Source organism: Equus przewalskii, chromosome X (genome assembly GCF_037783145.1).
Source record: "Equus przewalskii isolate Varuska chromosome X, EquPr2, whole genome shotgun sequence".
Taxonomy (NCBI): Eukaryota; Metazoa; Chordata; class Mammalia; order Perissodactyla; family Equidae; genus Equus; species Equus przewalskii.
This window is the reverse complement of record NC_091863.1, coordinates 11,474,758-11,501,654: the sequence shown is the minus strand read 5'-3', so window position 1 is coordinate 11,501,654 and position 26,897 is coordinate 11,474,758. Positions and strand designations below refer to the sequence as shown.

General features: G+C 40.0%; 2 protein-coding genes and 1 long non-coding RNA gene across 7 annotated transcripts in view; 2 read left to right on the top strand and 1 right to left on the bottom strand.

Annotated features, from left to right (window-relative positions):
- The window catches only part of PIR (pirin), a 92,576-nt gene extending 88,112 nt beyond the window's left edge, over window positions 1-4,464 (top strand). For all 4 annotated transcript variants that reach the window (XM_070603746.1, XM_070603744.1, XM_070603747.1 and 1 more), the window contains one exon: window positions 4,137-4,464. In XM_070603746.1, coding sequence (XP_070459847.1) covers window positions 4,137-4,252 — 116 coding nt within the window. In that variant the 3' untranslated portion in view covers window positions 4,253-4,464. The remainder of the gene's footprint in view (window positions 1-4,136) is intronic.
- A 265-nt stretch (window positions 4,465-4,729) lies between these two features.
- The window catches only part of VEGFD (vascular endothelial growth factor D), a 34,021-nt gene continuing 11,853 nt past the window's right edge, over window positions 4,730-26,897 (top strand). Inside the window, exons 1-2 of one of the 2 annotated variants that reach the window (XM_008540314.2) lie at window positions 4,730-5,375; window positions 22,738-22,948. In XM_008540314.2, coding sequence (XP_008538536.1) covers window positions 5,286-5,375; window positions 22,738-22,948 — 301 coding nt within the window. In that variant the 5' untranslated portion in view covers window positions 4,730-5,285. Of the gene's footprint in view, window positions 5,376-5,545; window positions 6,499-22,737; window positions 22,949-26,897 lie in introns of those variants that run through there. The other variant, XM_070603742.1, reaches the window with a different exon arrangement.
- Window positions 22,090-26,270, bottom strand: LOC139080933 (uncharacterized). Its single transcript, XR_011535803.1, has 2 exons — window positions 25,934-26,270; window positions 22,090-23,117 (listed from the first exon to the last, which is right to left on the bottom strand). It is a non-coding gene; the product is annotated as an uncharacterized lncRNA (long non-coding RNA).

Sequence of the window (26,897 nt, the reverse complement as noted above, 5' to 3'; positions counted from 1 at the left end):
GAAGTGACACCCCAAGGCCTGGAACTGCTCGAAGCCACCCTCCATCCGTGTTATGTGAGTCCTCTCTCAGAGGTTTGGGTCTCAGGGGCGCTGCATATGCCCGCACATACAGACTCATTAACCAGACAAGATAGGTGTGTCCCTTGAACCTTAGTTAATGAGAAGCAAAGCATTTTGTTTATTTTGGTTTTTTTTAACTTGTTAAAACCCAAACATTTAAGTTTTTCTTTTACCTGTGCGTGTTTAAAGACAGCCACAACCATCTCTCGACTATTTGGGAACAAGTACTAGTTTACTGAATTAGCTAAGGGCCTTGTTTCTCTAATCATGGAGTGTCCTTAATTATATGTCTGCAAATTAAGGGCAGGATGCCATAGAAGTTTAGAATAGGAAATGCCCCTAGCATCGATGGAGTCCTGTGCCTTTTGGAAATTAGCAAATTTTTTTATCTAAAAAATCCAGATATTTTACTGTTATGTACTTAACAGATACTTGGGTAGCATTTACTATTTACAGGATTGGTCAAAGTGCTTTCCAAATATTAATTCGTTTAATCTTCAAAACAACCTTACGAGGTAGGTACTCTCATCCCCATTTTACAGATGAGGAAGTGGAGGTGCAGAGGTTCATTGGGTTGCCCAGGGCCACGGGCTAAATTCACAATCAGGCTGTCTGGTCTCCAGCTACCCTGTCCTTCTGCCCTCTCCATGCTTGTTGCCCCTCCCTCTGCCCTGTGGCTTCTCTGAAGGGAAGCAGTAGTTAGTGGCAGAGCTGAGATTTGAACCCTAGACTCCTGACCCCATGTTTTGTGCTCTCTGCACTATACCAAGCTTCTACATAATGAGAGATTTAACTCACAGCATTTTTATTACTGGGGAGGGAGTTCGAAGTTTTAATTAGAGAAGAGATGAAAACTGTAGTTTGAAGGAGGCTTTACGGGATTATCGATAGGTATCCAATAATTTTCTTGTTTATAACCCTTATAGTTGATCAATTAAAAAACATATGCTTTCTGAGGGATGTAATGTTTAACATGTAGACTATGGTCAATAATACTGTATTGTGTATTTTGAAAGTTGCTAACAGAGTAAATCTTAAATGTTCTCATCAAAAGTAAAAAACATTTTGTAAGTGTGTGGTGATGGATGTTAACTAGACTTACTGTGGTGATCATTTTGCAGTGTATGCAAATATCCAATCGTTATGTTGTACACCTGAAACTAATGCAATGTTGTATGTCAATTACACCTGAATTAAAAGAAAGAAATTTAGTGATATAGTATCCAAAGAAAAAAGGAACACAAGAAGAAGAAAAAGAAACGTATGGTTTCAGTTATCTTCTTCTGGAGGATTTGAGGAAATGAGCTTCCTGAACTCAGCTTTGGAGGGCTCCAAGCTTCCAGTGCTCCCCATGTTTCTCAGAGTGTGGTGTGTCAGCAGGCGCATCACTCGAGAGAGTTAGAGACGCAGAGTTTTATACCCCACTCCAGATGTCCTGAATCAGAATGGGCATTTTAATAAGATTTTCAGATGATTCATGTGCACGTTATAAATTAAGAAGGACAGCAGAGTACCCCAGAAAAGTGTCAAAATGTAAGCCGAGAAGTACACTGTTTTTACAGAAATATAATTGGGAAACGGGAGAGGTGCTCCCCAACTCCAGACTCTAGCAAAATGATGGCGTGCAGGAAATCGGTCCTTGGCCCAGTACCTGCTCTCATTTTCCGAGTCCCATTTCCCTTTCTTCTATGTGCCCTTTTAAAAGGTAGCTTCTCCAGGGTGCCCTCTTGAATTTATTATTTATTTTGCTCATGAGGGCTCTCTCATGCTTTCCTACCTGATACAGTCCAAATCTCAAGCTCCAGATGAAAGTTCTCTCATGAGCTCCAGATCCATATTTCGAACAATGTACCAAGCACCTCTGCCAGGAAGCCATATTATTGTCTCCAATACCTCCATGTCAGAATTTCCAGAACTGAACTCCTTGCTTTACACACAGCCTCCTATGTCCTGTTACCCTTAACAATTTCACTATCAACTCAGCCTCCCTGGCCTGACACCCTCTCTACCCTGATGCCAAAGTCTTCTTTAAAAACTGCAAGTCAGATCACGTTACTCTCTACTTAACCCTTCAATGATTCTTGGTCATCTGCAGAATTATGTCCAAACTTCTTCCCATAGATGCATCCAAAGCCCAGATGGGTCTGGCCTCTTCCTACATATCAGATCCCCCCATCCTTTTTCCCCTTCACTCCCACCTTCCAGCACTGTGTCACCATCCTCAGTTCCTCCTGCATGCTAATCCTGAAAATGCCTTTCCTCCATGTATGCCTATTCTGACATCACTCCCTTTGTGAATCCTTTCCTGGGCCCCTCCTCCTCCCCTTTCTGTGCTGATCCTCTGGATTTTACATACTTTTATCATTCCATGTTTTATCATTCCATACTTTTACCATTCACACTGTTTTTTAATAATTTGTTTCCATATCTGTTTGTGTGATAGATTTGGGGTCCTTGCGGGGAGAGAGTCTGTCATTCATTCGTCTTTCATTGTCATTCATTCGTCTTTCATCTTTACATGTCTAGCTCCTAGCACAATGTTTGTCATTTAACAGGTACTCCACAAATACTTGATAGATAAGTAATTGAATGAATGAATGAATTTAGATGCCTTCTGCCTCTTTTCCCTTTCTGCTGCCATCCTATTCCCTGCAGCCTCCCAAAAGGCCTCAGCATCATCAAAACATATTATCCTGTGTCTTCCTTCTCGAGTGTTAAGCTAAAGGGAGCGCCAAAATCTGTGCTGACAAGCTAACAGGGGTTAAAAAGTTTGAATGTGTTATTCCCTCTAAGTAATAGTTAGATTTTAATCCGAGTTTCTCAGAGAAAGTCCCTTAGAGGAAGAGCTTCTGTAAAAGGAATGTCAGGGACTTCTGAAGACTGGTGGAAGAAATATACTGAATGGACAAAGCTGTCAACTGCTTTCAAGACACTGCCAGTGCCGTGTAAGAGCTGGCCTCGTTTATCCAGCAGATCGTGGGAGTGATACAGTCCACTATGCCTCTGCCCCTATGATATGTAAAGAAAAGGGAAGATACAGATACTTTGCCTCCTGGTAGATTAGAGGAGGACTTCTACACTTTTAGCAAAACCCGAGTTCAAACCTAGGAATTAGACAAAGGGGCCGACAAACTGACCCGTGGGCCAAATTTGCCCACTGCATGTTTTTGTAAAGTTTTATTGAAACGTAGCCATCCCTATTCACTTTTGTATTGCCTGTGGCTCCTTTTGCCCTTCAACAGAAGAGGCCAGTAGTAGTTGAGAAAGACACTGTTTGACCCACAAAATCTAAGATATATACTATCTTGTCTTTTACAGAAAAAGTTTGCCGACCCCTAGAGAATCCAAAAGTGTGATACTTTCTTGACTTGAAATTTTTGTAGTCTCCTGTTTATTGTCAATGAGGTGCTACTAATTTTCAAAAATGTCTTAGACCCCCTCATGTAAGTGCACAGCCTCATATACTGAGTAGACACCCAAACTACGACAAGACTTTCCAGTTCTTTGTATCAGATTGGTTCAATTCTTGATATCAGCTAATGATATAAAACAAACTACAGTAAATCTTAAAAGTTCTTATCGCAAGAAAAAAAATTCTGTAGCTACGTATGGTGACAGATGTTAACTAGACTTATTGTGGTGATGATCATTTCTCAATATATGCAAATATCAAATTATTATGTTGTACACCTGAAACTAATATAATGTTGTAGATCAATTATACCTCAATTTAAAAAAAAGGAAGAAAAAACCTAACTACAAAAATGGTTGTAATAGAACCAAACCTAAGAATGTTTTGAATAAAGAGATTGACATTGCTGATGACAACCTGCAACGAATGGGTGGGATGCGATTGTGTTAGTTTATCTGAATTTTGATCTTTATAATCATGAACAATCCTAGTCCACATACTTGTATTACAGTCCTTGGGGATTGGATGCTGCGAAAATAACCTTTTACTGTTCAGATATGCCTGGATTTGTTTCAAATGAAGGACTACGGAAATACGTACCATTTCTAGTGATAGAAGAAAACATTGTCACCTAGAACTTTCTGAATGTCTTTTTCTGCCCTAGGTCCATTCGTGATGAACACCAATGAAGAGATTTCTAAGGCCATTCTTGATTTCAGAAACGCGAAAAATGGGTTTGAAAGAGCCAAAACCTGGAAATCAAAGATTGGCAACGAGTGAAGAGCAAAGAGCAGGTCTCAATGCTTTCTAGAATCTTGCCATTTGTGGCATCCATCCATTCAACACATTCAATTTCCAAAGCTGACTTAACCAGTTTCTTAACTTGTAAAGAATTCCATGGTAAAGCAAGAACATGGTTTTTATAGGAATGCACTTGAGATATTTCCTGGCACGTGCAAATAAACCTAATAAATCAGTTTTCTTCATTTTGACCTAAGTTACTAAATTTCTGTTAAAAAAAATCATTTTGTGTGTGTTTGCCTTTTCATGTGTGTATGGATATTTTGTTATTTTTGTGCATGTGAATTTTTTTAAGCAAATCTGATTGCTTTCTGTGTGTCACTGGCAGTAGATGTGTGAGCATCTGAGGTCCCTTTCTGAGCAATGCAATTTCGATACAACAGTCATGCCTCTGGGCTGGGGTTTCACGTTACAGGTTATCTGCGTTAAAATAACAGCAGTCCTGACGTTTGAGTCAGTTTTTAAAACTGCCCTGCTATTGGTAGGGACGCGACAGGATTACAGCCAAGACTTCCCTGCATTTTCTGCCAAAATCTGGGTCAGATTTAAGACACATGCTTCTGCAAGCTTCCATGAGGGTTGTGAAAAAGTTTGAATCCAGAATCGGGTTCCCCCCTCTGTAGCTGCAGACATTGGTGGCCGCACTACCTCCTTACAAAGCAACTAGAACCTGGGGCAGAGGGTGGAGAGAGATTTTGTTAATTTGCTGGACATGAAATGGATTTAGAGTGCTTTCTCATTTCAAGTGGAAGACATGTCCACCTCCTGATTATTTTTGGAGCATGAGAACATTTACAATTCTTTTCATCTCTCTCCCCCCATAAGATTGTGCAAAAACGTACCTTGACTAATTGAAGTCGTTTCGTTGGATTTTGATCACAACTGATTGTTTGTTTTCCATGTGAAGTCTTGGGGTTTCGAACTTTCCTTCTGGAGGATGCCTTTTGAAACAGTTTTCTCTAGCTGCCTGATGTCATCTGCTTGGTAATCAGTGGATATTGAAATATTCAAAATGTACAGACAGTGGGCAGTGGTGAATATTTTTATGATGTCTTATCTGCAGTTGGTGCAGGGCTCCAGTTATGAACATGGACCAGTGAAGGTAGGTGAGCTCAATTTTTAATATGATGCAGATTTTTATATTTGCTTATACAGAGAACTTTCTTTCTTTGCCCCCACTATTTTTGAGACAATATAGAAATGCAGAACACTCCTGGTAGTGGGACAGGATACATCCTGCATTTAATCATGAGTGTTCTGTTTCTTCGGCTTACTAAGATTCCTGGCATGAGTGTTTGAAAATGCTGGGAGGGGGGGTTTTTGGAGACGTAATAGAACATGAGAGAGCATTCTGGAATCTTCAGGTGGGGAAGTTTCCCCTCAATTGTATATGCAGATGGCACAGTGATTTTCTAATGAAGCACTGATTTGTTTTTATGACACAGATAACTATGGGACATTTATTTTCAGATCATTTGTGAGCAGCAAACGTTAGTTTATTTAGTTAGTTAATTTCTTCTGTAAATTGAAAACTACAGTGCTTTCTACAGACATTTTCTATCTGGTTTTCAAAATGACCCATTGCCACTATCTAGAAAAATGTTCTCGGAAGTTGTTTTGGTTTTTTGCTTTTTGAAATGTGTGAGGTTCAACAGTGATTGACTCTGTGGTTCTGTGAGCGAGCATCAGATAGAGTCCAGTGAATTGAGAGTAATGCAAAAAAATTAACTGGGATGTTACTGACTGAGCAATATTTTGCCCAATTTTATGTATTTCATAGATTATATTGTGCTTTTCTTCAACTTTTTATTTTGAAAATGATTCAGATATAATTGTTTTGACTGAAGTGCTAAATCATTATTGATTTAGGAATTTCTGGCCGTGAACAGACAATCAAATGTGAACTTGAGTTTTTGTAGCTGTCCTTAGGACATGCATTTTCAACAGGGGTGATATCGCCCCCAACAGGGGAGAACTGGTCCTTGGGAATGAAACGATCTTAACTCTTGTCGTGAATAAAGCACATATATGCCTGCAGCGCATAAACCGAGAGTGCGTGCAGTGTCTCTGTAGAGGTCGAACACGGTGTCAGGGGTAGAGGCACCTGGCCAACAGTCTCCACCTTTCTAACTTTCCAAATTCTGATGGACACCGAGAGCTCACAGCCCGTCAGCTCCACCTCATTGCCGCCAGCCTGGATGTTGGATCTCAATGCCAGATTGCAGGTAAAATGGAATCTCATTTTGAGCCTAGGTGACGGGAGAGAAAAATCAGACTTGTTTGAAGCAAGAAAGACTTTTCAGGCTGTTCAGCTTTTTTTAAGTCCACAAAACTCAGGAGTCCTTTAGAATGCGTTGGGTTCATGGAGTTGGGTGTTCTTTTTCCAGTTTTATCACATGGAGTTTTAAAATGTTTGTATTTCTCTTTGAAATGTCAATTGATTTGATAGTGCGAGAGGAGGCTTTGAATTGTTGGCAATAGGTCGTATTCTTAGGTCCTTCAGCTCCTTTAAAGAGCACAGACACCAAAAATTCCTTCCGTGTCCTGGGCACAGTGAGGTTTTAAATGCTTCAGATTACTGCTAACACATAAACTTTTTAAATGGGGCAATGTGGGAAAGCAGTTGAATTTGCAGGTGACAGAAAACGTGTCCTTATACATAGAAGATGCAGCATTATATGCTTAGTAATACTATTAGGGATATTGTTCATATCTACTCGAATTTCCTTTAAAAAGTGAATCTACATATATTCACTCAACCCCCAGCTAAATTAAATATTTCTGATATGAAGGGAAGGGGCACCTGGAGTTAAGCAGAAGTTTGAGCGTCGATGTGACTGGGTTGGTGAAGGATAAGGAGGTGTGTCTTATTGGTTATTACACCTTTCCTTTCCTCTCAACATTTTCTTAAAAGAAAATCTAAGAAGAAATATGTTCCTTAATGTTAATGTTCTTCTTGTTGAAATTAAAATTTAGTATGAAAGCATATTCAAGATGGTAATGGTGTGGACACTGGGATATGAATTTATATTTTGCTTTTTGAGAGAAAAATGTCTCATTTTTTATGAGACGTTTTCAGGGTCCTCCTCAATAGTAGGTCCATGAGCATGTTCTTCTGTCCACTCTCCCCTCTTCTAACCACCTCTTTTCCAGAATGGACGGCCATGCCAGTTCTGTCCCTAGCTTGCCCTTCCCCCACAGTCCTCACTCTCTAGCCTTGAACGTTCTGTTTTTCCAGCTTAGACTAGCATTGCCTCTGCTACAGTTATATGAGTCTGTGAACATTTTTTTGCAGCAGCCATGCAAACAGCTACCAATGCCCCGATAATTAGTCTTACCACTTAGGAGAGCTGTTTGGAGTTAGCAGTGCATGGAATTTGTGAACTGAGATAAATCTGTTTAAAATCTCAACTCAAATATACTGTATATAGCATTTAGCTGCTAAGTTTCTCAATCTAAGCAGAATAGGTTTTCTTCTAGAAATAAGGTTAACCCAATGCCTGATCTTGGCTCACTAATATAATTGGATTAACCATCTAGATGTGGGATTTATTTCTGTGTCTATTGTCTCTAGCTTTTTTGTACAGTTGGGATAGTCGCATACAGTTGCATAGGTTGTACACTGCACAACTCTAGGAAACTCCATCCACATAGACTCACATCTGTATGTGACAACCCTGAGTACAATAGTGTAGACAGTCTGGGCATTTGGTAAATAAATACCTGCAGCCTCACTGTCCTATCATTCACATTGACCTTCTGGCCAGCACTATTTCTGATTTATTTGATGAGCAGTTCTTGTCACCAGGAATCATGGCACCCCCTTAAGCCACTAGGGGAAGCCAGCCTCCATAAATCTTTTCAAAGTCACAGACGTAGACATATCAATACAGCGATAAAAGAATAATTTGGGTCATGGTAGGCTTTCCCAACTGTTTTCTGGCAAAATTTGTTTCCTTCTCCCCCACACTTTTAGCCTCCTCTTTCTTAACCTCATTGGTGGAAGAATATTGCTGGGTGTTGGAGTCGTTCAAACTCTGTGTAAGACTGGAGTAAGTCCAAGATCCACAGGACAGCGAGATACCTCTAACTTTCATGAGAAGTCACATGGCTCACAAGACTGCATAAGCTTTGTGTCACTTGCCTTCTTCTGAAATTGTCTCTAAAGTGAATTGAATAACAAGGATGAGGTGTGCCTTCCATATTTGAGTCCAGGAAACAGACCCCCCCACACACCCCCCCTATTCCCACTTCCAAAGTCATGCACAGGGAAGTCCATTGACTTTGTTGCTAGTCAAATGGCCCAATGAGCTCTTGCCTACTTTTCTATGGGGCACAGTCCTTGGCACAAAAGACACTTGAAATATTTTCCATCAATTTCTTCTGTATGTATGACCTTGTAGTTAAATGTGTTGAATTACAAAGACACAGATCTATTCTATCCTAGTCACTTTTAACTGGTCGTTAAAGCTTTTATATCACTATGGCATATTATTGGTACTCAGGATAAAATAGACTCCCTGTATCTTATATCTTGAAGATAATACTTCCTCGTATGACTTATTTTTTTAATTTAAAAATCCTGATTTAGAATTGTGGGTAAACCTTTACTATAGACTGCTAAGAGCTCTAGGAAAAAAAAGTAACATTAAAGTTGAATATTAAACGCCTTCTATTATGGAACCCCTTCTTGGGACAAGCCTATAAAGACAATTTATGGAATGAGAATATAGTATTTGGACACATGGATGCTTCCATGGAGAACTTGACGTAATAAGATCTGGAACTCCCAGGCACATTTATCGTTACCATAATTACCTAAAGGTACTAGAGAAATAGGGAGACAAATGACAGTAAAATTGTTTCTGAGCACATTTCCAAGCTCAAGTCTTCCCTACCACTTGAGATTAGCAGAGAGGGCAGGAAACTAATTGGGAATGTGCTTGACCTGAGAATTTCTTCTTAGGTTGCTTTTATGGTGGCAAATCCACTTTTCTCTCTCTCTTGCCACTAGTTCTTAGTCTCTACCAAGATACTAGGACATTTTAAAGCAAAGATACTCTGAGCCCCCTCCCCCGCCTGCGTCTTGAAAGCCTTCACCGGTTGTGATGGCCTAATTCATAAAGGATCTCCCTTGCTCCTCATTGGAACTTTCCAATATTCAACAGTTCATTCATTTATTTCTTGAGCACCTACCATGTCTCCCACTGATCACCCTGCTGGGAATGCAACAGGAAACAAGACAATGTTTCAACTCTCATAGAACTTATGTTCCAAGTGTAGTGGGTGAAGGCATGCAATATGCAAATCCATAACATGTCAGGGGTAATAAGTGCCGTGAAGAAAATGAAGCAGGGGGAGGAGACACATTGTGGGTGGGGGAGACTTCTCTGATTGAGTTTTGTTTGTGCAGACCCCTGAAGGAAGTGAGGGGGGCAGAGGCAACAGTTGTACAGTGGCCGAGGTGAGGGTAGAGAGCTGGCTTGGGTGTTCGGGTATTAGCCAGGGGGCCGGTGTGGCTGGAGTAGGGAGAGTGGAGGCCAGAGCCGCAGTTGCTGAGGTTGGAGAAGTAGCCAGGGCAGATCATGTAGGGTGTGGCTGTGCTCCAGTAAAACTTTATGGACATTGACATTTGAATGGGATATCATTTTCATGCATCATGAAATATTCTTTTCATTCGTTTCAACCATTGAAAAATGTAAAAAATAATTCTTAGCTCATAGACCATACAAAAATAGTCAAGCTGGATTTGGCTCGGAGACGGTCGTTTGCCAACCCTGATCTATATCATTACACTATTTTACGTCTTCATATGTATCAGTGTAACAGTACCTGACATTTTCTATTTGCTGTGTGTAAATTTATTGCTTTGTCACCCTCCACTAGAATGAAAGCTTTTTAAGAACAGGAGCTTCTCATTGTCTCATTTACTTCAGTGTCTCAATCACCTGTGCAGAGCCTGTAATGGAGTGGATACTAAGAGAAGCATTTCTTGACTGACTGATAGACTAGGATTCTAGGATTTTGAGATACTCAGGTTATGAACTGCTGCATTAATTAGTCTGCAGCATCTACTCTCATTATGGCTTGTCTGATTTAACTTTTTTAAAATTCTAAGGCATTTCTTTTATAAGGCAGTATATTCACGCTGTGCTATTTTCCCATGGGGATTAAAGAGGATTTGGGTGGAAGTATCAAAGAATCCTCCAGTGTCCTTCCACCCACAAGCTCTCCTATAAGGGGTTCACCTCTAGGAGCCAGTTGTAGAAGGACACTACCTTAGCCCATTATTGCAATCTGGTGGTCACAGAAAGAGAAATGGGCAGAGCAGCATCTGGCTACAAGGACATCTGGATAAAACTTGGACACCTTGATGATTTCCTTCATCTTTGAGATCCTTTAGAAGTGCTATCTATGTTTTCATCTTACACCAGGTGGTTTGTGAAAATGTGGTAAGTTGTGGCAAAGTGCTCTGGTCAGATACTTTATCAATCAGGCTAGGCCAGGATGTGCTGCAGTAACAAACAACCCCAAAATCTTGGTGGCTCATAAACAACAGAGGTTTACTTATTGCTCATATCATATGACCATCCTGTTTCGTCCAGGGCCAACTCCACGTCAGGATGAAGCTGGCTGAGCATCCAGATCTTGAGTGTCATTAATGACCATGACAGAGGGAAGGAGAGGTCTGGAGAGTTTTGCCCTGGCAGTTAAATGCTCTGGCCCGGAAGTGACTCCCATTACTTCTGGTCACAGCCCCTTGACCCACTGCTCCATCCAACCACAAGGGGCCAGGAAGTGTAATCTTTCTGTGTACTCAGAACGTAGAAAGCTAGAAATATTTGGTGAACAGTATTAATGACTAACACATACGATGTTGGTCACTTCTAAATGTTTCTAAGCATACCTTTGAGATAGGAGACAGGCGTGGCGGACACCGAGGTAGAATCACTGAAGGAAAACACTCAGGTTTATTTCTGCTGTTCAGGAGGCTCCTCCCTGGGCAAAGGAGAGCTGTACATTCAGTTCAGTAAACATTTGTGGAATGTCTACCCAGGTGTCAGGCACATGAGTGGAAATGAGGTTTTTATAAAATAAAGATGTCTTAGTTATTTGCATGTCTTACCAACAACCAAGGAGTTCAGTTTGGCCCATAGGAAGGATAATTTTAATGCCTGAAACTTTGACGATGTAAATTTTTATGAGTCTCTTTTTGTCATTCATTGTTATCTACATAACATTATAACACTCACATGTTGGAGAAGAGTATTGCTTTCTTGAAATCTAGGTTGGCTAAAATTATTTCTAGAGAGAAAATGACGTGTCAAATATTGCTATGGCAAATATTTTCTTATTGCTTACTGTCCCTTTCTGGAGAGAGTTAGGAAAAGAGTAATTTTGATTGAATGAATACCTAGAGTTCATCCTAAATAAGAGACTCCCCAAAAGGAACAGAGGGGAATGAAAAAAGTAGCCTTTGCCTTGGTCTGCTTGGTTCATAACTACACTGTCACAGCAAGACTGGTGATCATCTTAGACAATGCAGAGGATGTTGGTGAGGAAGGGGAGAAGGAGAACAGTGGATGTTGACATGGAACCACTGCATCTTTAGAAAGAAAGGTGAAAAGGAGCACACTGGGCTGACTGCCAGTGGCATGGCAGGGCTGCCTTGTGAAAAGGATGATGAGGTTTTACGTAAAGATCTGCCCATCCAATGGATTAGATTACACTTAGGCTGAAATACGGCTGTAGCGGTTAACTCTTGCCACAATAATGTTGTGTAACAAACCAGTCCAAATTTCCCTGGCTTAAGGCGTCAATAATCTGTTCTCACTTAGGTTTCTGTGGGTCTGCTGAGAGTCAGAGGATCAAGGCTCAAGCCATAGGTTGAGTGTGGGTCTGCCCGCATGTCTCTCATCCTCCTGGGATCAGTGGGCTAGCAGGGGCAGCTGCTTGTGGTGATGGTGGACATGTAGGACAACTATGCAATCATAAGTTCATTTCAGTCCTCTGCACTGTGTCTTGTAACGTCCCATTGGTCGAATCAGGCACATGGCCCAACATCAATGGGACTGAGAAATATACTCCTCCCTTGGTGGAGGAGGCAGTGAAATTGTTTTTAACACTAACCTAATTACCATAAAGGTTTTGGGTTGTTTCCTTAGACATTAGGTCCTTGATCTTTGAGATCAGTGCTAAAAAGACTGTAATAGACCTCAGGAATATATACTTTTGGGGTTACTCAGAGCATCCTTTTAGAGTTTTGCCACTCAGGCCCATCCCACACTCATCTGCCCCCACATTTCCTAAGCACAGATGCATCAAATGGGAGCAGAGGCATTTGAGTAGAGCATGGATTTAAAACATGTAAAGGGGGGCGTACACATACAGACGCTAGACAATCTGGCTGGAGAAAAAACCACCAACAGTTTTCATCAAATTGGAGGATGTGGAGCTCCCAGGCATCTTAGCCTTCTAGTATCCACTTAAAATACCCAGCAGCTATGCACACACACTCAAAGAAAGGCATGCCTACACAAGTGCATGCACATGCGTGCACTCCACACACACACACCCTTTACCTGCATTTGTAGTTCCTTTCCTTAGTCTAAGTTTAATTAAACACCCTGGGTCTCTCACATATATCCATTTAAACATAGAACTGCATGAGTAAAAGAGCTACCGGTAGCATGAGCCCCCCAAATGGCCAGGTTTCTGGATTTCAGAGAAGCAGGACCAAGCCCTTGGCTGCTTCCATCTGAGCAGCTCGCAGCAGTTGGAGTCACAGCAGTAATTATTAGCAAGTGTGCATTCTCCTCTCTGCCCTCAGGTGGTACACCCCATGCCGTTCGGTACCATCTGTTCTGGGTAAGGCCAGACCCTGATAATAAAACACAAAGGTTTATGAAGTGGGTGGTTTTTCTCTTCATCCATCTATAAAGACGTATGTAAAGCCTGAGCAGATACTTTAAAATTGGGCTTTCATCTGAAAATACCTCCAAGAAATGTTAAAAAAGAAAAAAAAAATGTCTTTGATTTACCCTCGAAAAGTTTTTTTAATTTGTAATTACTATGATCGGAGTCGCCCCATCTTGTTCTTTTCAAACTCACCTCTCTGGTTCGTGAGGGAAATCAAGGGCTGTAAAACACAGACCTCTAAACCCCAACGTGGGGCCAGATGCCCCACCCTTGGGAAAGGAAAGAAAGGAAAGGAACTTTATTGAGCGCCTACTCTATACTTGACCCTTTCCCGCCTATGGCCTCATATAATCTCCACATCAGCTCTACAAGATGAGTATTGTTAGCATTGCCATCTAAAAACAGGGAAACCAAGGCTTAAGGAAGTTAAATAATTGACTCTCAGGCTAATAGCTAAAAAGGAGCAGTGCCTGGATTCAAAGCCAACTTACTTAATTTTTTTAAGTTATTATATAGTAAAATTAACATTTTTTCCCTTTTGGGGTGCAATTCTATGAATTTAACACATGTATAGACTTGTGTACCACCATCAGGATACAGAAAAAAATCATTTATACTACTCCTTTATACTCCTCCCAGCCTCTGGCAACCTCTGATCTAGCAACTATCACTCTTGCTTTGGTTTTTTGAGAATGTCGTAAATGGAACCATGCAGAATGTAACCTTTTGAGATTGGCTTCTTTTACTCCGGACACCTTTGAGATCCAGCCAAGTTGCTGTGAATACCAGCAGTTCATTCCCTTCTTTTGCTGAGTGGTGTCCCATGGGATGGCTGTAGCACGGTTTGCTTAACCATTCACCTGTTGAATGACATGTGGGTTGTTTCCAGTTTGGGGGCTATTACAAAGAAAGTTAGTCTAAGCATTAGTGTAAAGGTTTTTGCGTGAGCCTGAGTCCTCACTTATCAACGGTAAATTCCCAGGATGGGACTGCTGGGTCATATGGTGAGTGTATGCAGAACTTTATAAGAAACCACCCTTACATTTTCCAGAGTGCCATGCCATTCAGAGCCAGTTTGGAACAATGAATCCATGCTGTCCTCTCTCCAATAAGCTGTCTGTCCAGATGACAGAGTGGTTTACAATATCAGGCAAAGCTTCCTTTCGAGGAACATTCTTTCTTCCCACTTGGGAGCTACGAAAGGCAAAGTCACAAAACTTATATTTGGACTCACAAGTCTAACCTGGCCTGGGCAGACTCCTTGACAGGTGGCAGAGTGAGAAAGGGTAACAGAGAAGCAGGGGGACAATATCTGTGGAGGACAGCTGGGAGCATGATGGTGCGACTTGGACCTCAAACTAGGAAAAATTTAGTGGTTTTGGCTAAGCCTTAAACATCAAATTAAAGATGAAATGAAAAATGCTCTTCCATTAAACAGAAGAAGTTGCTAAGAGGTCGAGGGAACATGGGGCTATTTGTATTGCAGCCTGATGCACCTCTCCAAACCCACTGCAAAGGGAAATCGCTGACTGTGGTTCCCCTCGGCAGCACTTGTAAATCCCTAAGCAAATCTAGGGAAAGCTGCGTGAAATGTGATGCCTCCATAGCTCACCCCGAAGCTTATGGATATTCTGAATATACAAATTCTATCCATCCCACTCCCTTGTCGCTGAACTTCCTGAAGATGAAGGCATTGCCAACACAGTTTGACAAAATAACATCAACAGTTTTAAAAAGGCTTAGAAACATAGTCTTAGACCCACAGTTCACAAGAGGTCCAGTGAGGAATTTTGCAAAGCCGGTCTCCTTTTCCATATCTAGAACAGGAGGATTCCTAACAGCCTTGGACTGGAATGGCCCAAGAAAAGCTTTTTGCAACTCTTCGAGGAAAGTAGTCAGGGTCCTTGCTCAGAAATTCCTTGCTAAGGGTCTGAGAGCTCAGGGCCAGGATGGGAACCCAGCCATGTACTCTTAAGCCGCACTCCCTCCACTTGGCATCTATGTTTATGTTCTCATTTATATTTTCTTTCAAATATTTTATAGACTGCCTTGTGAAAGGATTATAATTTATACTTCCCTGCTGAATTCCAGTAGGTAAAAGCAGTAGCTATTATTTTTAATTCTGTTTTGAGAAATGGGTTGTTTCGGCTTGTTGGGAATTTGAGAAGCAATTTATTCTGTCATCTAGGATGGTTTCACACGAGGCCGCTGACCTCCTCTTGCTGTTTAGCCTGGAAAACAATATTATTGGTCTTCAATCTTGAAAAAGCCATACAGGTTGGGAACTGGTCCACAAACAGGTGACTCGAGTTAGGAAAAGGCTTTGAAAATCCAGTTCAGCAAGATGCTCATACAGATATTTTGAATCCAAGGTATAACTCAAAGGGGTTTAAAAAAATAAGACTTTCTCAGCACGTATCTACCATTTATTCCCTACTAAATGGACTTGTACGTAGCTTAGGCACTAATCCAGGTCTTTGAAGTTAAAGCAGCATGCACCATCCCCCAAATTAGTGGTTCTCATTAAAATCGCTTGGGAAGATTTTTTAAATAAACTTTTTATTTTGAAGTAATTTTAGATTTACAGAAAAGTTGCAAAGATAGTATAGAGAATTCCTTTATATATCTCACCCAGCTTCCCCTAAGACTAGCAAACACTTGGGAACTTTTTAAAAATCCTTTTGGCAAAGCTGTGGCCCAACCCATAGAATGAGAACCTCTGAGGCTAGCTAGGCTCCAAGCATCAGTATTTCTCTGCAGCTTCTTTCCAGGCAGATTCTAGGTGAAGGCAAGGTTGAGAAGCTCTGCTGCAAACCCTTACTTCTCAAAGTGTGGTCAGCCAACAGTATTGCCAACACCTGGGAGCTTTTTAGCACTGCAACATCCTGGGTCTCACCCCAAAGCTACTGCTTCAGAATCCGCCTTCTAACAAGATTGCCAGGTAATTAGTATGCATATTAAATTTTGAGAAGCACTACTCTATATAAAAAATTAAACAGACCACAAAAACCCGGGCCCAATCTCTATTTGTTAAATGCATGTATGTATTTATTACTTTATAAATTCCTTCAAGTTCTTATTATATAAAAAGATGAACCAGACACATATTGTACTCTCAAGCAGATGATAGTCCAGTAAAGGAAAGGCAACGTGTTCATAAATAATACAGTTTAAGTTAGGGACATCATAAAAAGCTTAATGGAAGAGGTGGCATTTGAGTTGGACTTGCAAGGAGGACACCTGAAGGAAGATATTTAAAAGTGATATTGTTTGAATAAATGAATAATCTCAGGGTTAGATTTTCTGTAGTGTTTGATGAATCAATTTCTTTATTCATACATTTAATAAATATTCAGCCCTTACTATTGCTATGTGAAAAATACATATTACTGCCCCAGTGGCCCTTACAATCCAGTGGGGAAGACAAGCACTAAGCAACTAGTGACACAAATCATTCATTCGTGTCAGTGGTGATAAGGCCTGGGAAGAAAAAGGGTGGGGTGCTAGGAATCCATATGACAGAGGGACCAGACCTATGCAGCGGTAGGAATTGTGGGGGAGGTTTCTCTAAGAAGGTAACACCTGGCTGAGAAAGGTTTAGCTAGAAAGTGGAGAGCATTCCAAGCAGAGGGAATGGCATGGACTAAGGTCAAAGCAAGAAGAAATAAACAAAAGAGTAAACCAATGAAATGGATGTCCAGTAATATTCCATTCAACTCTCAAAAGTTTTCCATTGCCTACTGAATTGGTACAAGTAGCCTGGTCTTCAAGCTTCCAATCCTTCCTCTTTTTTGTTTTAAACAATTATATTGATAGACAATTTATATACTATAAAATTTACCCATTCACCATTACTTATATTTTAAGCAATCAATGAGTTTTAGTAAACTTACTGAATTGTGCAGCCATCATTTATACAAGATCTCTTGTGCCCCTTTAAGGTTAACCCTCATTCCCACTCCCAGCCCCAGGTAGCCAATAATCTGTTTTCTGTCTCTTGGGTAATACCTGAGAATGGAATTGGTTGGTCATATGGTAAATTTATGTTTAACTTTTTAAAGAACTGCTGAACTCTTTTCCAAAGTGACAGCACCATTTTACAATCCCATCAGCAATGTATGAGGCTTCCCATTGCTCCACAGCCCTGACAACACTTGGTACTGTCAGTCTTTTTGACTGTAACCATCCTAGTGGATGTCAAGTGGTACGTCACTGCACCAACCTCTCTTCCTAATTTTATTTGCCAATCCCCCCACTCTTAAACCTTCTTTGTGCCCACCCAAAGTGAACCTCCTGCTATTTTTTCCACTGGGGCTCTTTGATATCCCCATATCATGCCTTTGTTCACGCTTTGAATGTGTTACTTGATTAGATGTTTCTTGAGGGCACAGGGGGTGGAAATTTGGAGTTCAGATTAGTAGGAATACAGAAGGCCTTTGATTTCCCCACGACATGGGCACCTCCAAATCCCTCCAACAGACCCACCCACCATCCCTTTCCAAACATCTTGCCTGCCATTTTAGTCACACTTGGCCTAGATTACTGCCTAAGCCTGAGCGATGAAGATGCTCATGCTTCCTCAGGGAAGAATGCTATGTGAACTTAGAAATTAACAAAAGGGGAAATGGCTGCCCTTCATATTGTCCTGCAGAAAGCAATATACAAATTTAAATAATGGTAAAATCTTGTTATAAAGACCTTAAGCCTCACAATTTAGCAACAGGCTTATGGTAGCCAAGACATCAGAGAATGATTTGTTACTTAGGAGTGAAATTGCTAACAGTCTTGGATTAATTACCAAAAAAAAAAAAAAAAATGCTGCTGTAATAAAAGCAGAGATCTGGTAACCCTGCTTCACTTCCTTCCTCTTGCTGACTGCTTTCTAATTATTTTACTTTTGATTAGTACTTCCATTAGAAAATAGGAAGAAATTATGAACAACTTACTTGGCAACCATTGAAATCAGTAGTTTAAATGTATATTTGGGACTATATTTACACTGTTCAATTTTAATTTTTGTCTTGCCCAAGCAGATAACATAAAGTTAATTATACAAAAATCAACCAGTGCAGAAAGTCTATTGGAAACAGCCATTCTTGACCCTTTGTAAAGATATGCCCCTGATGAATTAGTTGCAAGGTTTCTGCTTATGCTGAATTGCTAGTACTTCCACTTGTAATAGCAAAATCACTGTCTGAAATTTCTCAGTTATTTCAAACCAGGTTTTAAATTATGAGGCTTAAAGTATGCTTAAATAACTCTGAGTTCTTGAGTAAACACTGCATTTTTTTGATGAGACAAGTCATATGAGCCATTCAATGGCTTTAATTCAATCCAGAGAGTTGATATTTTCTCCTCAGTCCTCAAGGTTGGATAGTTTAAAAATGTTTCTGAGATTGAATTGAAACCTGTAAGAGCTATGAAGCCATCCATTAGTCTGTATTTATGGATGGTATTGAATAAAATTTGCCTCAACAAATAAAAATCCTTTCAATATAGTACAATTTTTTAAACATTTAAAAAGCTATTTGATTGGTTTCATTATTTTTGTGTGGAAGCAGTGTTGTAACAAAATTTTATTGCAAAGATTGACTCAAATATGGAAGTAGTTAGATTGTCTAACTAGAAGAGAGAGTGAATAATCAGGAAAGGAGAGACTATTGAAAAATGAGCCTTAATGGAGAATCATTGAATTTCAGAGTTGCTGGAGACATTAGTAATTATTCAGTTTCATTTCCAGATTTCTTAGATGAGGAAGCTGTGGCATGTTGCTTAAATTCAATGCCTATTCCACAAATCCTATCTAAGCTTTTCAAGCTTCCTCCTCCCCTCACTCCCAGAAAATTGCCTTGATTCAAATTTTACAGAGAAGTGAGAAATCGTAGGTCCCAGGAGTCCTGCTATCTACAAACCCATGTCGTTCACTATGAGCCTCCTGTTTCAGAGGGTGACCCTCTCATCCATCCTGTGTCCACTTATCTCTGGAACTTAGGTCAAACCAACCCCTCTAGGTTTCTGCTTTATCTCTCCTGCATATGCTTTCAGTTTCTCCCTCTCTGTTGGCTCTTTCCCTCAGCTTATAAACGTGTTCAAGGTTCTCCCGCCTTTATTAAAAACGTGCACACACACACACATACACATTCACATCTGGATGTTCAAGCAAGATGACCTTCTAAATTCATGTTTTGAGACCTTTTATAGTCCATAGCAATGATAGATAAAATAGAAAATTGATCAGATGATGGTTAATATCTGCAGATGGCAAACATTTGCAGAAATGGTACCAAAAACATGAAGGTGAAAAAATCAACACATTGTATACCTTAAATTTACACCATATTGTATGTCAATTATATCTCAATAAAAATAAATTTAAAAAACCATGAAGCTGAAGCTGCAGATCTGATGGACTCTGAGTCTGGAAGGTAGAGGCCACCAAGAGTTCAGCTCCAGTGGGTAATGGGCTCCATGAGCGCTACATCAAATCCATGAAAGAGGAAGGAAGAGTTACTGCTCATCGCTGCCTGCAGCTGTGTCTTCTATGAAACTGCTTAACTAGGGGCAAAGGAGGAAGCAGATACTTCCTTGCAACCAGGACTTGAGCTGGGCTGATCCGTGAGTCACAAATACTCAACAAGATTCTGGATTCAGGGCCCTGGGAGTCAGGGTGGGGGTACAACCACAAAACTTTTAAATGACGAAAAAAGAATAGTGAGAAAGGAAAACAAATCTCCCAATGAAGATGAAACAAAGTTCCAAATAATTACATAGAGGTAATTATTACTAAGAAAGATAGCCAATAAAGTGAATAATCAAGACATAAATCATATATATATGAAGTTAAAATATAAAACAATTTGGAGAAATGCTTAAAATAAACCTATTTAGGACCCCTAAAGAAATAAAGGAATAATTTTCTCAAAATAAAATGTTAAATTAGGAAAAACATACAGAATGAAACTAAAAGAAGATAGGAAGGAGAAGTAGAAATATTTGAAATTAGAAATATGGTGATTGAAATTAAAAACTTAACAAAATAAACTCTAGACTCACACAACAGGAGAATTGGTAATTGGGAAGATGAACCAATTGATTTATCTATAACACATTAAAGAGAGATGAAAGGAGAGAAAAATAGATAAATATGAAAGCACATTTAAGAGACATGTAAGATCATTAAAAGGCTCCAATAATGTCTGATAAGTATTTCAAAAAGGAGAATAGAGACAATATAATACATGAAATAACAAAAAATATAATGCCTGAGAATATTAAAGAATTGAAATAAAAAAAGATGGGTGGCCTCAGATTAAAACTGCTATGAAGGTGTCTGTTGCAACTTCTCAACTCTGCCATTGTAGAGTGAAAGCAGCCATAGACAATGTGTAAGTGAACGGACATGGCTGTGTTCCAATAAAACTTTATTTATAAAAACAGGCAGTCAGGGCCAGCCCCTCGGCCAAGTGGTTGAGTTTGCACGTTCCGCTTTGGCGGCCCAGGGTTTCATGGGTTCAGATCTTGGGAGCCGACACGGCACCTCTCATCAGGCCATGCTGAGGTGGCATCCCACGTAGCAGAACTAGAAGAACCTACAACTGGAATACACAGCTGTGTACTGGGGGGCTTTGGGGAGAAGAAGAAAAAAGGATGATTGGCAACAGATGTTAGCTCAGGTGCAAATCTTTAGAACAAAACAAAACAAAACAAGAAACAGGCAGGCAGCAGGCTGAATTAGGCCAAGGGACTGTAGTTTGACAACCCTTGATCTAAAGAATTAACCATTGTTTATATTTTCATGTATATCCCTCCAGATATTATATATATATATTTAATTTTATATATATGATTAATTAACAATGGTCAATTGCTTATATATATGATGTATATTATACACAAATATATACATAAGTAATTTAAAAAGTTATAACTGAATCGTACATGACTTGGACCACACTTGCTCTTCTGAGCATCCACATTCGGACAACTCTCAGTATCCATCATCATATTGGAAAAAAAACCCCTACTCCCCAAACAGAGATGAATGATGTAGTTTTTAAAGTTTTTGAGGGGCAGTGGAGGAGGGCGTACATCACACCACCCAAGGTAAAGCTTCCTAAAAGTCCCATTTGCTCATCTCTCTTTCTCCCCACTGTTTCTCCACCTGTAGCAGGCAGCTGATATTCACCTCTCCCTCCACTTTCCTGTCTCAGCACCATCCTGCAGCTACACGGGTCCTCCATCTTTTCCCTCACCCCAGTTCTGAAAATCCCCTCAGCCCCCATATCCAAACCACCAAGTAACCCAGTAACCACAGGCCTAGCAGGAGAAAATCCGGATCCCTAACCATAGACAGACCACCTATGGTTTCTCCAGCACATTCCAGGGAGGAGCTCAATTCATTCCGCCCAATATACACCTACATCATTGATTTTGATGTGATCATCAAAACCAATGCATGTATCATTATTTATATAACCAAGTCCCTAATTTTGAACAATTAGGCTACATACTGAAAATCTTTTATTGGCTGAGCCTTTTTTTTCCTCACAAATCCATGCACTGTATCAGTCAATACAGTTCACGCAACTGTGTGGAAAGCAAATTTGCAACTTAAAATGCATTTTATCAGAAAAAAATCATGTCTTTGAATAGTAAACAGGTTTAAAAAGAAAAAAAAGGCTCAGAGGGTTAGAAGTCAGAAAATTCAAGTTATCAGGGTCTTATAATCTTTCTTTCTTGTGTGACTGTAGGCAAAGTCCCCGGGATTTTGTGGGTCAGTTTCTCAAACAAATAACAGAAATGAAAACAACTGTCATTGGCTCCTCTCACAAAATAGTATGATTTTAAAATCTCTATTAGTTTCCTGTGGCTGCTGTACCAAATCACCACAAAGTTGGTGGCTTGAAACAACAGGAATTTATTCTCTCACAGTTCTGGAGTCCAGAATGCCAAAATCAAGGTGTCGGCAGGGCTGTGCTCCCTCCAAAGACTCTTGGAAAGAATCCTTCCTTGCCTCCTCCAGCTTCTGGTGGCTCCAGGCCATCCCTAGCTTGGGGCTGCATGACTTGAATCTTTGTCTCCGTCTTCACGAAATCTTCTTCTGTCTCTGTGTCTTCTCCTCTTCTAAGGACAATTGTCTTTGTATTTAGGGTCCACCTGGATAGTCCAGGATGATCATCTCAAAATCCTTAACTTCATTATATCTGCAAAGATCCTTTTCCCACATGAAGTCACATTCCCAGGTTCTGGGGGCTAGGAGGTGGACATATTTTGAAGTCCACCATTCAACCCACTACCATATTGTTTTTAATTGTTCTGAGAACCCAGAAGGAATAAGTAAATCCTTTGATTCAATCATAAATGAGTAGAATGTGAATCAAAAATACTAGATGTCATTTTTCCTAGGTACCGGTGTACATTTAAATAATCTCCCTAATTTCTTTTCAGCTCTATTTACATTTTCAAGTGTTGGCAATGAAGGTTATCAAAACAAACTAAAACTTTAGTAACTTGCTTTTAAGCCAATGTTTTTGGTTCTTTTTAAGCGGGCATCGCAGTCAATGTTAGAACGGTCTGAACAACAGATTAGGGCAGCTTCTGGTTTGGAGGAACTGCTGCGGATCACGCACTTTGAGGACTGGAAGCTGTGGAGATGCCGGCTGAAGCTCAAGAGTTTTACCAGCACAGACACTCGCTCTGCATCCCATCGGTCCACCAGGTTTGCGGCAACTTTCTATGACATTGAAACACTGAAAGGTAGGTGTGTGCATATGGAGGCCGATTCTTGCTCTTTATCAGATAGTGACAAATGCACCAACTTCTTCCAAAAGCTTGAGTAGGGCAGGCACGTGTCGGGAGAAGAAAAGGGGGTCTTTGATTTCATAGCTTTCATGTTACTGGAGAATCCTGGTTTCCTGTGTTTACTCTGCAGAGACATATATTCAATATGATTTTGAGATAAAAAACCAACACAAGGGGCTGGCTGGGTGGTGTACTGGTTAAGTTCTCATACTCTGCTTTGGTGGCCTGTGATTCACGGGTTCAGATCCCAGGCGCGGACCTACATACTGCTCAGCAAGCCACACTGTGGTGGCATCCCACATATAAAATAGAGGAAGATCGGCACAGATGTTAGCTCAGGGCCAATCTTCCTCACCAAAAAATAAAAATAAAAACCGAAAAACCAACACAAAAGAACACTTCAAAATACAGAAATATATTTAACTCAGAGATGTGAGGGCAAAACAAACCCAGAAAGACTGTTCTCAATAGAAAAAAAAATCACTGGGTTTACTTAAAAAATAAAACAACCTGGGTGTTCATCAGCAAGGAGCATTCTACTAACATACGTACACGGATAAATCCCAAGAGATTAGGTATAGCTTTTTTGTTTCTTCAAAATTCTGTGATGTATTTTAGTAAAAATGAAAAGTAGAAGTTAGAGGCTGAGTTGTAATAATACAATTACTAGGAGAATAATGAAGGGGGAAATTCTCTAGACAAAAGAATCCAAACTCCAGATTAGAAAATAACATAATTTGAAATAAAGGGAATGACTGTTCCCTAGTAGGGTATGGAGGTTCTTTATAAGAAAACCATTGTCCGTATGTACTATGCCATAATGAATGAAATGCTTGCCAAATAGTGTGGTCTCCGATTTGGCATTTAACATTTTTGATGACGTGTCAAAATGACACAAGAAGCCGCTGTGGCGTTGTTGATCTAGTATTTTAGATTTGATCAACATATGATTACCTGGTAACAGATTATATCTATCACATGATTCAAATTGACCACTAAGCCGAAATTATTCTTCTCTTTCTTTCTAGAGTTATCTTTATTTTTTGCCATTTGTAAAAAGATGATGTTGCACAAGCCACTGTTGTTGGCTGTGGAGAAGGCTGTGCATGAGCGGGGATAAATCTCTCAGCAGCACCGCCGGCATGAGTGTGGAGAGCATTCTTTGTGCTCATGTGTATGGCTGTGTGTCTAAATGAGTTGAGGTGGTTGGAACCATGGCCTAGAACCCACTTCAGACAGATTTTGAAGCTCTTGTTGTTTCTATCTGGTGAATTAGCATGGACCTCATGAAAACAAAGGGGTCAGACCTCACCTGGAGATCCAAGGCCTTAACTTAGATGACCTGTCTCAAGATCTGAGGTGAGACATCCGCGAAGATGGAGGTAGACAAGCGTTATGATAAAATCAAGACTAGGTGATAAAAAAAAAGTGACATTGACATTTTCTAAGGAGGAAACCATAAAAAATATATTTAAAAAATATTTTAGGGGCCAGCCTGGTGGCATAGTGGTTAAGTTTGCAGTGCTCTGCTTCGGCGGCTGTGGGGTTCACAGGTTCGGATCCCAGGTGCAGACCTAGCACTGCTCCTTGAGCCACACTGTGGCATCATCCCACGCAAAATAGAGGAAGATTGGCACAGATGTTAGCTCAGGGCCAATCTTCCTCACAAACAAAAATATATATTTTAACAACACATAAAAATATGGAACTTGCCAACTCTAAAATGTCTCTTAGTACGTGGAGGATCATCTAAAGTTATTTACTAAGTTAGAAGCAGTAAATAATAAAATCGGTGTGTTACGCCTGTTATATTTTGTTATCAACTCTCCCTCATGGGTTTCAGGGTGATTCCCTGAGGCAGAGCAGTCCTGCTGGGCAGTAGTAAAGAACAGCCGAGTTATGAAGCTTTGATCAGGGACGTTGATCATAGTTCCATGCAATTGTGATGAAAATCTTACTGCATCAACTTTCAAAACTTAGTTTTTTAAAAAAGCAAATGGAAAGCAACATTTAAGTAGAATTTTAAACAAGGAATATTTTCATAAGTTGATTACTTGTTTTTCCAGGACTCATGATTAATAATAGTGAATTAAATAATGCCCATATTAATACCTAATTGGGTAATTCATCTCTCATATTTACAGTCTTCAGGCTCTTTATATAAATATTCATAATCATAAATTTAAAAAAGTTTCTTAGGATTGAAGATTTTGTTATGAAAAACAAAGTTTAGGCAAACTGTGTAGTATATGCAATGTTTCTCAGCCAGCCAAACACCTTGTATTTTGCATTTTCAGTGATTAAAGAAGGAACATATGACGACAATTGAGATTAATGGGGAAAAAAGGAAACAGAATATGGAAAAGATGCTTCTTTTCTTTCTTACTTTTTCAAAAAATTATTTTATTGAGGTCCTATTGGCTTACAACATTATGTAAATTTCAGGTGTACATCACTATATTTCAGTTTCTATATGGATTGCATCGTGTTCACCACCAACAGTCTGGTTTTTATCCATCACCATACATATGTGCCCCTTTACCCCTTTTACCCTCCCCACACCCCCTTCCCCTCTGGTAACCCCTAATCTGTTCCCCTTTTATCTATGTGTTTGTTTGTTTATCTTCCACATATGAGTAAAATCATAAGGTGTTTATCTTTCTCTGTCTGACTTAAAATACAGAGAATGGAAGAGCTGTTTTAAAGGAATAATTTAGAAACTAGGGTCAGATCTCCAACAGTCATATATCTGTATACTTCAAGCAGAAGTTCTCTCTGTCCCTTCTAGTGGAAACATGTTCACATATATGGGAATTCAGAATAATCTGGAGAGAGACCAACACAAATTTTTGAAGATGGGGTGAATATGGAGAACAGTTTATCTATTGCTACACATTACCCCAGAACTTAGCTGCTTAAAACAACATTTTTTTGTCTTACCGTTTCTGTGGGTCAGAAATGCAGACATGACCTAGATGGATGTCTCTCCTTCAGGGTCTCTCCAGGGGCTGCAGTCAAGGTGTCAGCTTGGGCCACGGGCAGCATCTCAAGGTTCAGTTGGGGCAGGAAGTGCTTCCAAGTTCACTCAGTGGTTGTTGGCAGGACTCAGTTCCTTACAGGCTATTGGACTGAGGGTCCCAGTTCGTCATTGGCTGTTGGCCAGAGGCCACCCTCAGTCCCCTGCCATGTGGACCTTTCCAACATGGCAATTTGCTTCATCAAAGCCTGCAAGCCAAGAAGGCGAGAGAAAGAGTGCCAGCAAGAGATAGAGACTGCTAAGAAAACAGAAGTCAGAGTCTTTTTTAACCTAATCGTGGAAGTGAAATCTCATCACTTTTGCTGTATTCTCCTCATAAGAAGTGAGTCACTAGGTCTAGCTCACACACAGAGGAGGGGCGTACACAAGAGTGTGAACACCAGGAGGTGGGCATCACTGAGGGTCTGTTTAGAAGCTGCCTTACCACAAGAGGTTTTCACCACCATCCCCAACGTATATAATAAATTCTATAGTTCCATGGCAAGCAAAAAGAAAATCTTTAAATGTTGTCTATCATAAATTGAATCATTTCCTAAAAACATCCGTAGAAAGGCTATACAACATTAAGTATCAAAGTGTCAAAATCTAATTTAAACAAAAGCAAGTACTGTTTTACAAGAATGTATGTCACCTTTTCTTTCCCAGAAAGTTGTCTCTTTTTCTTGTTTCCCTCAAATTAGCTAGAATGGCCAGAATATTGCTCCTTCCATCAAAATGAACAGTCTTATTTCATCATTTTATATAATCATCAGTATTGGGCACTTGCAAATGAGAAAACTCTGACTTTAGGAAAGGTTAGTTCCACTTAAATGTCCATTCAAGTGTTTGCCAGGTTTGAAGCCTACTATAGTTACTTAAGCAACCAAC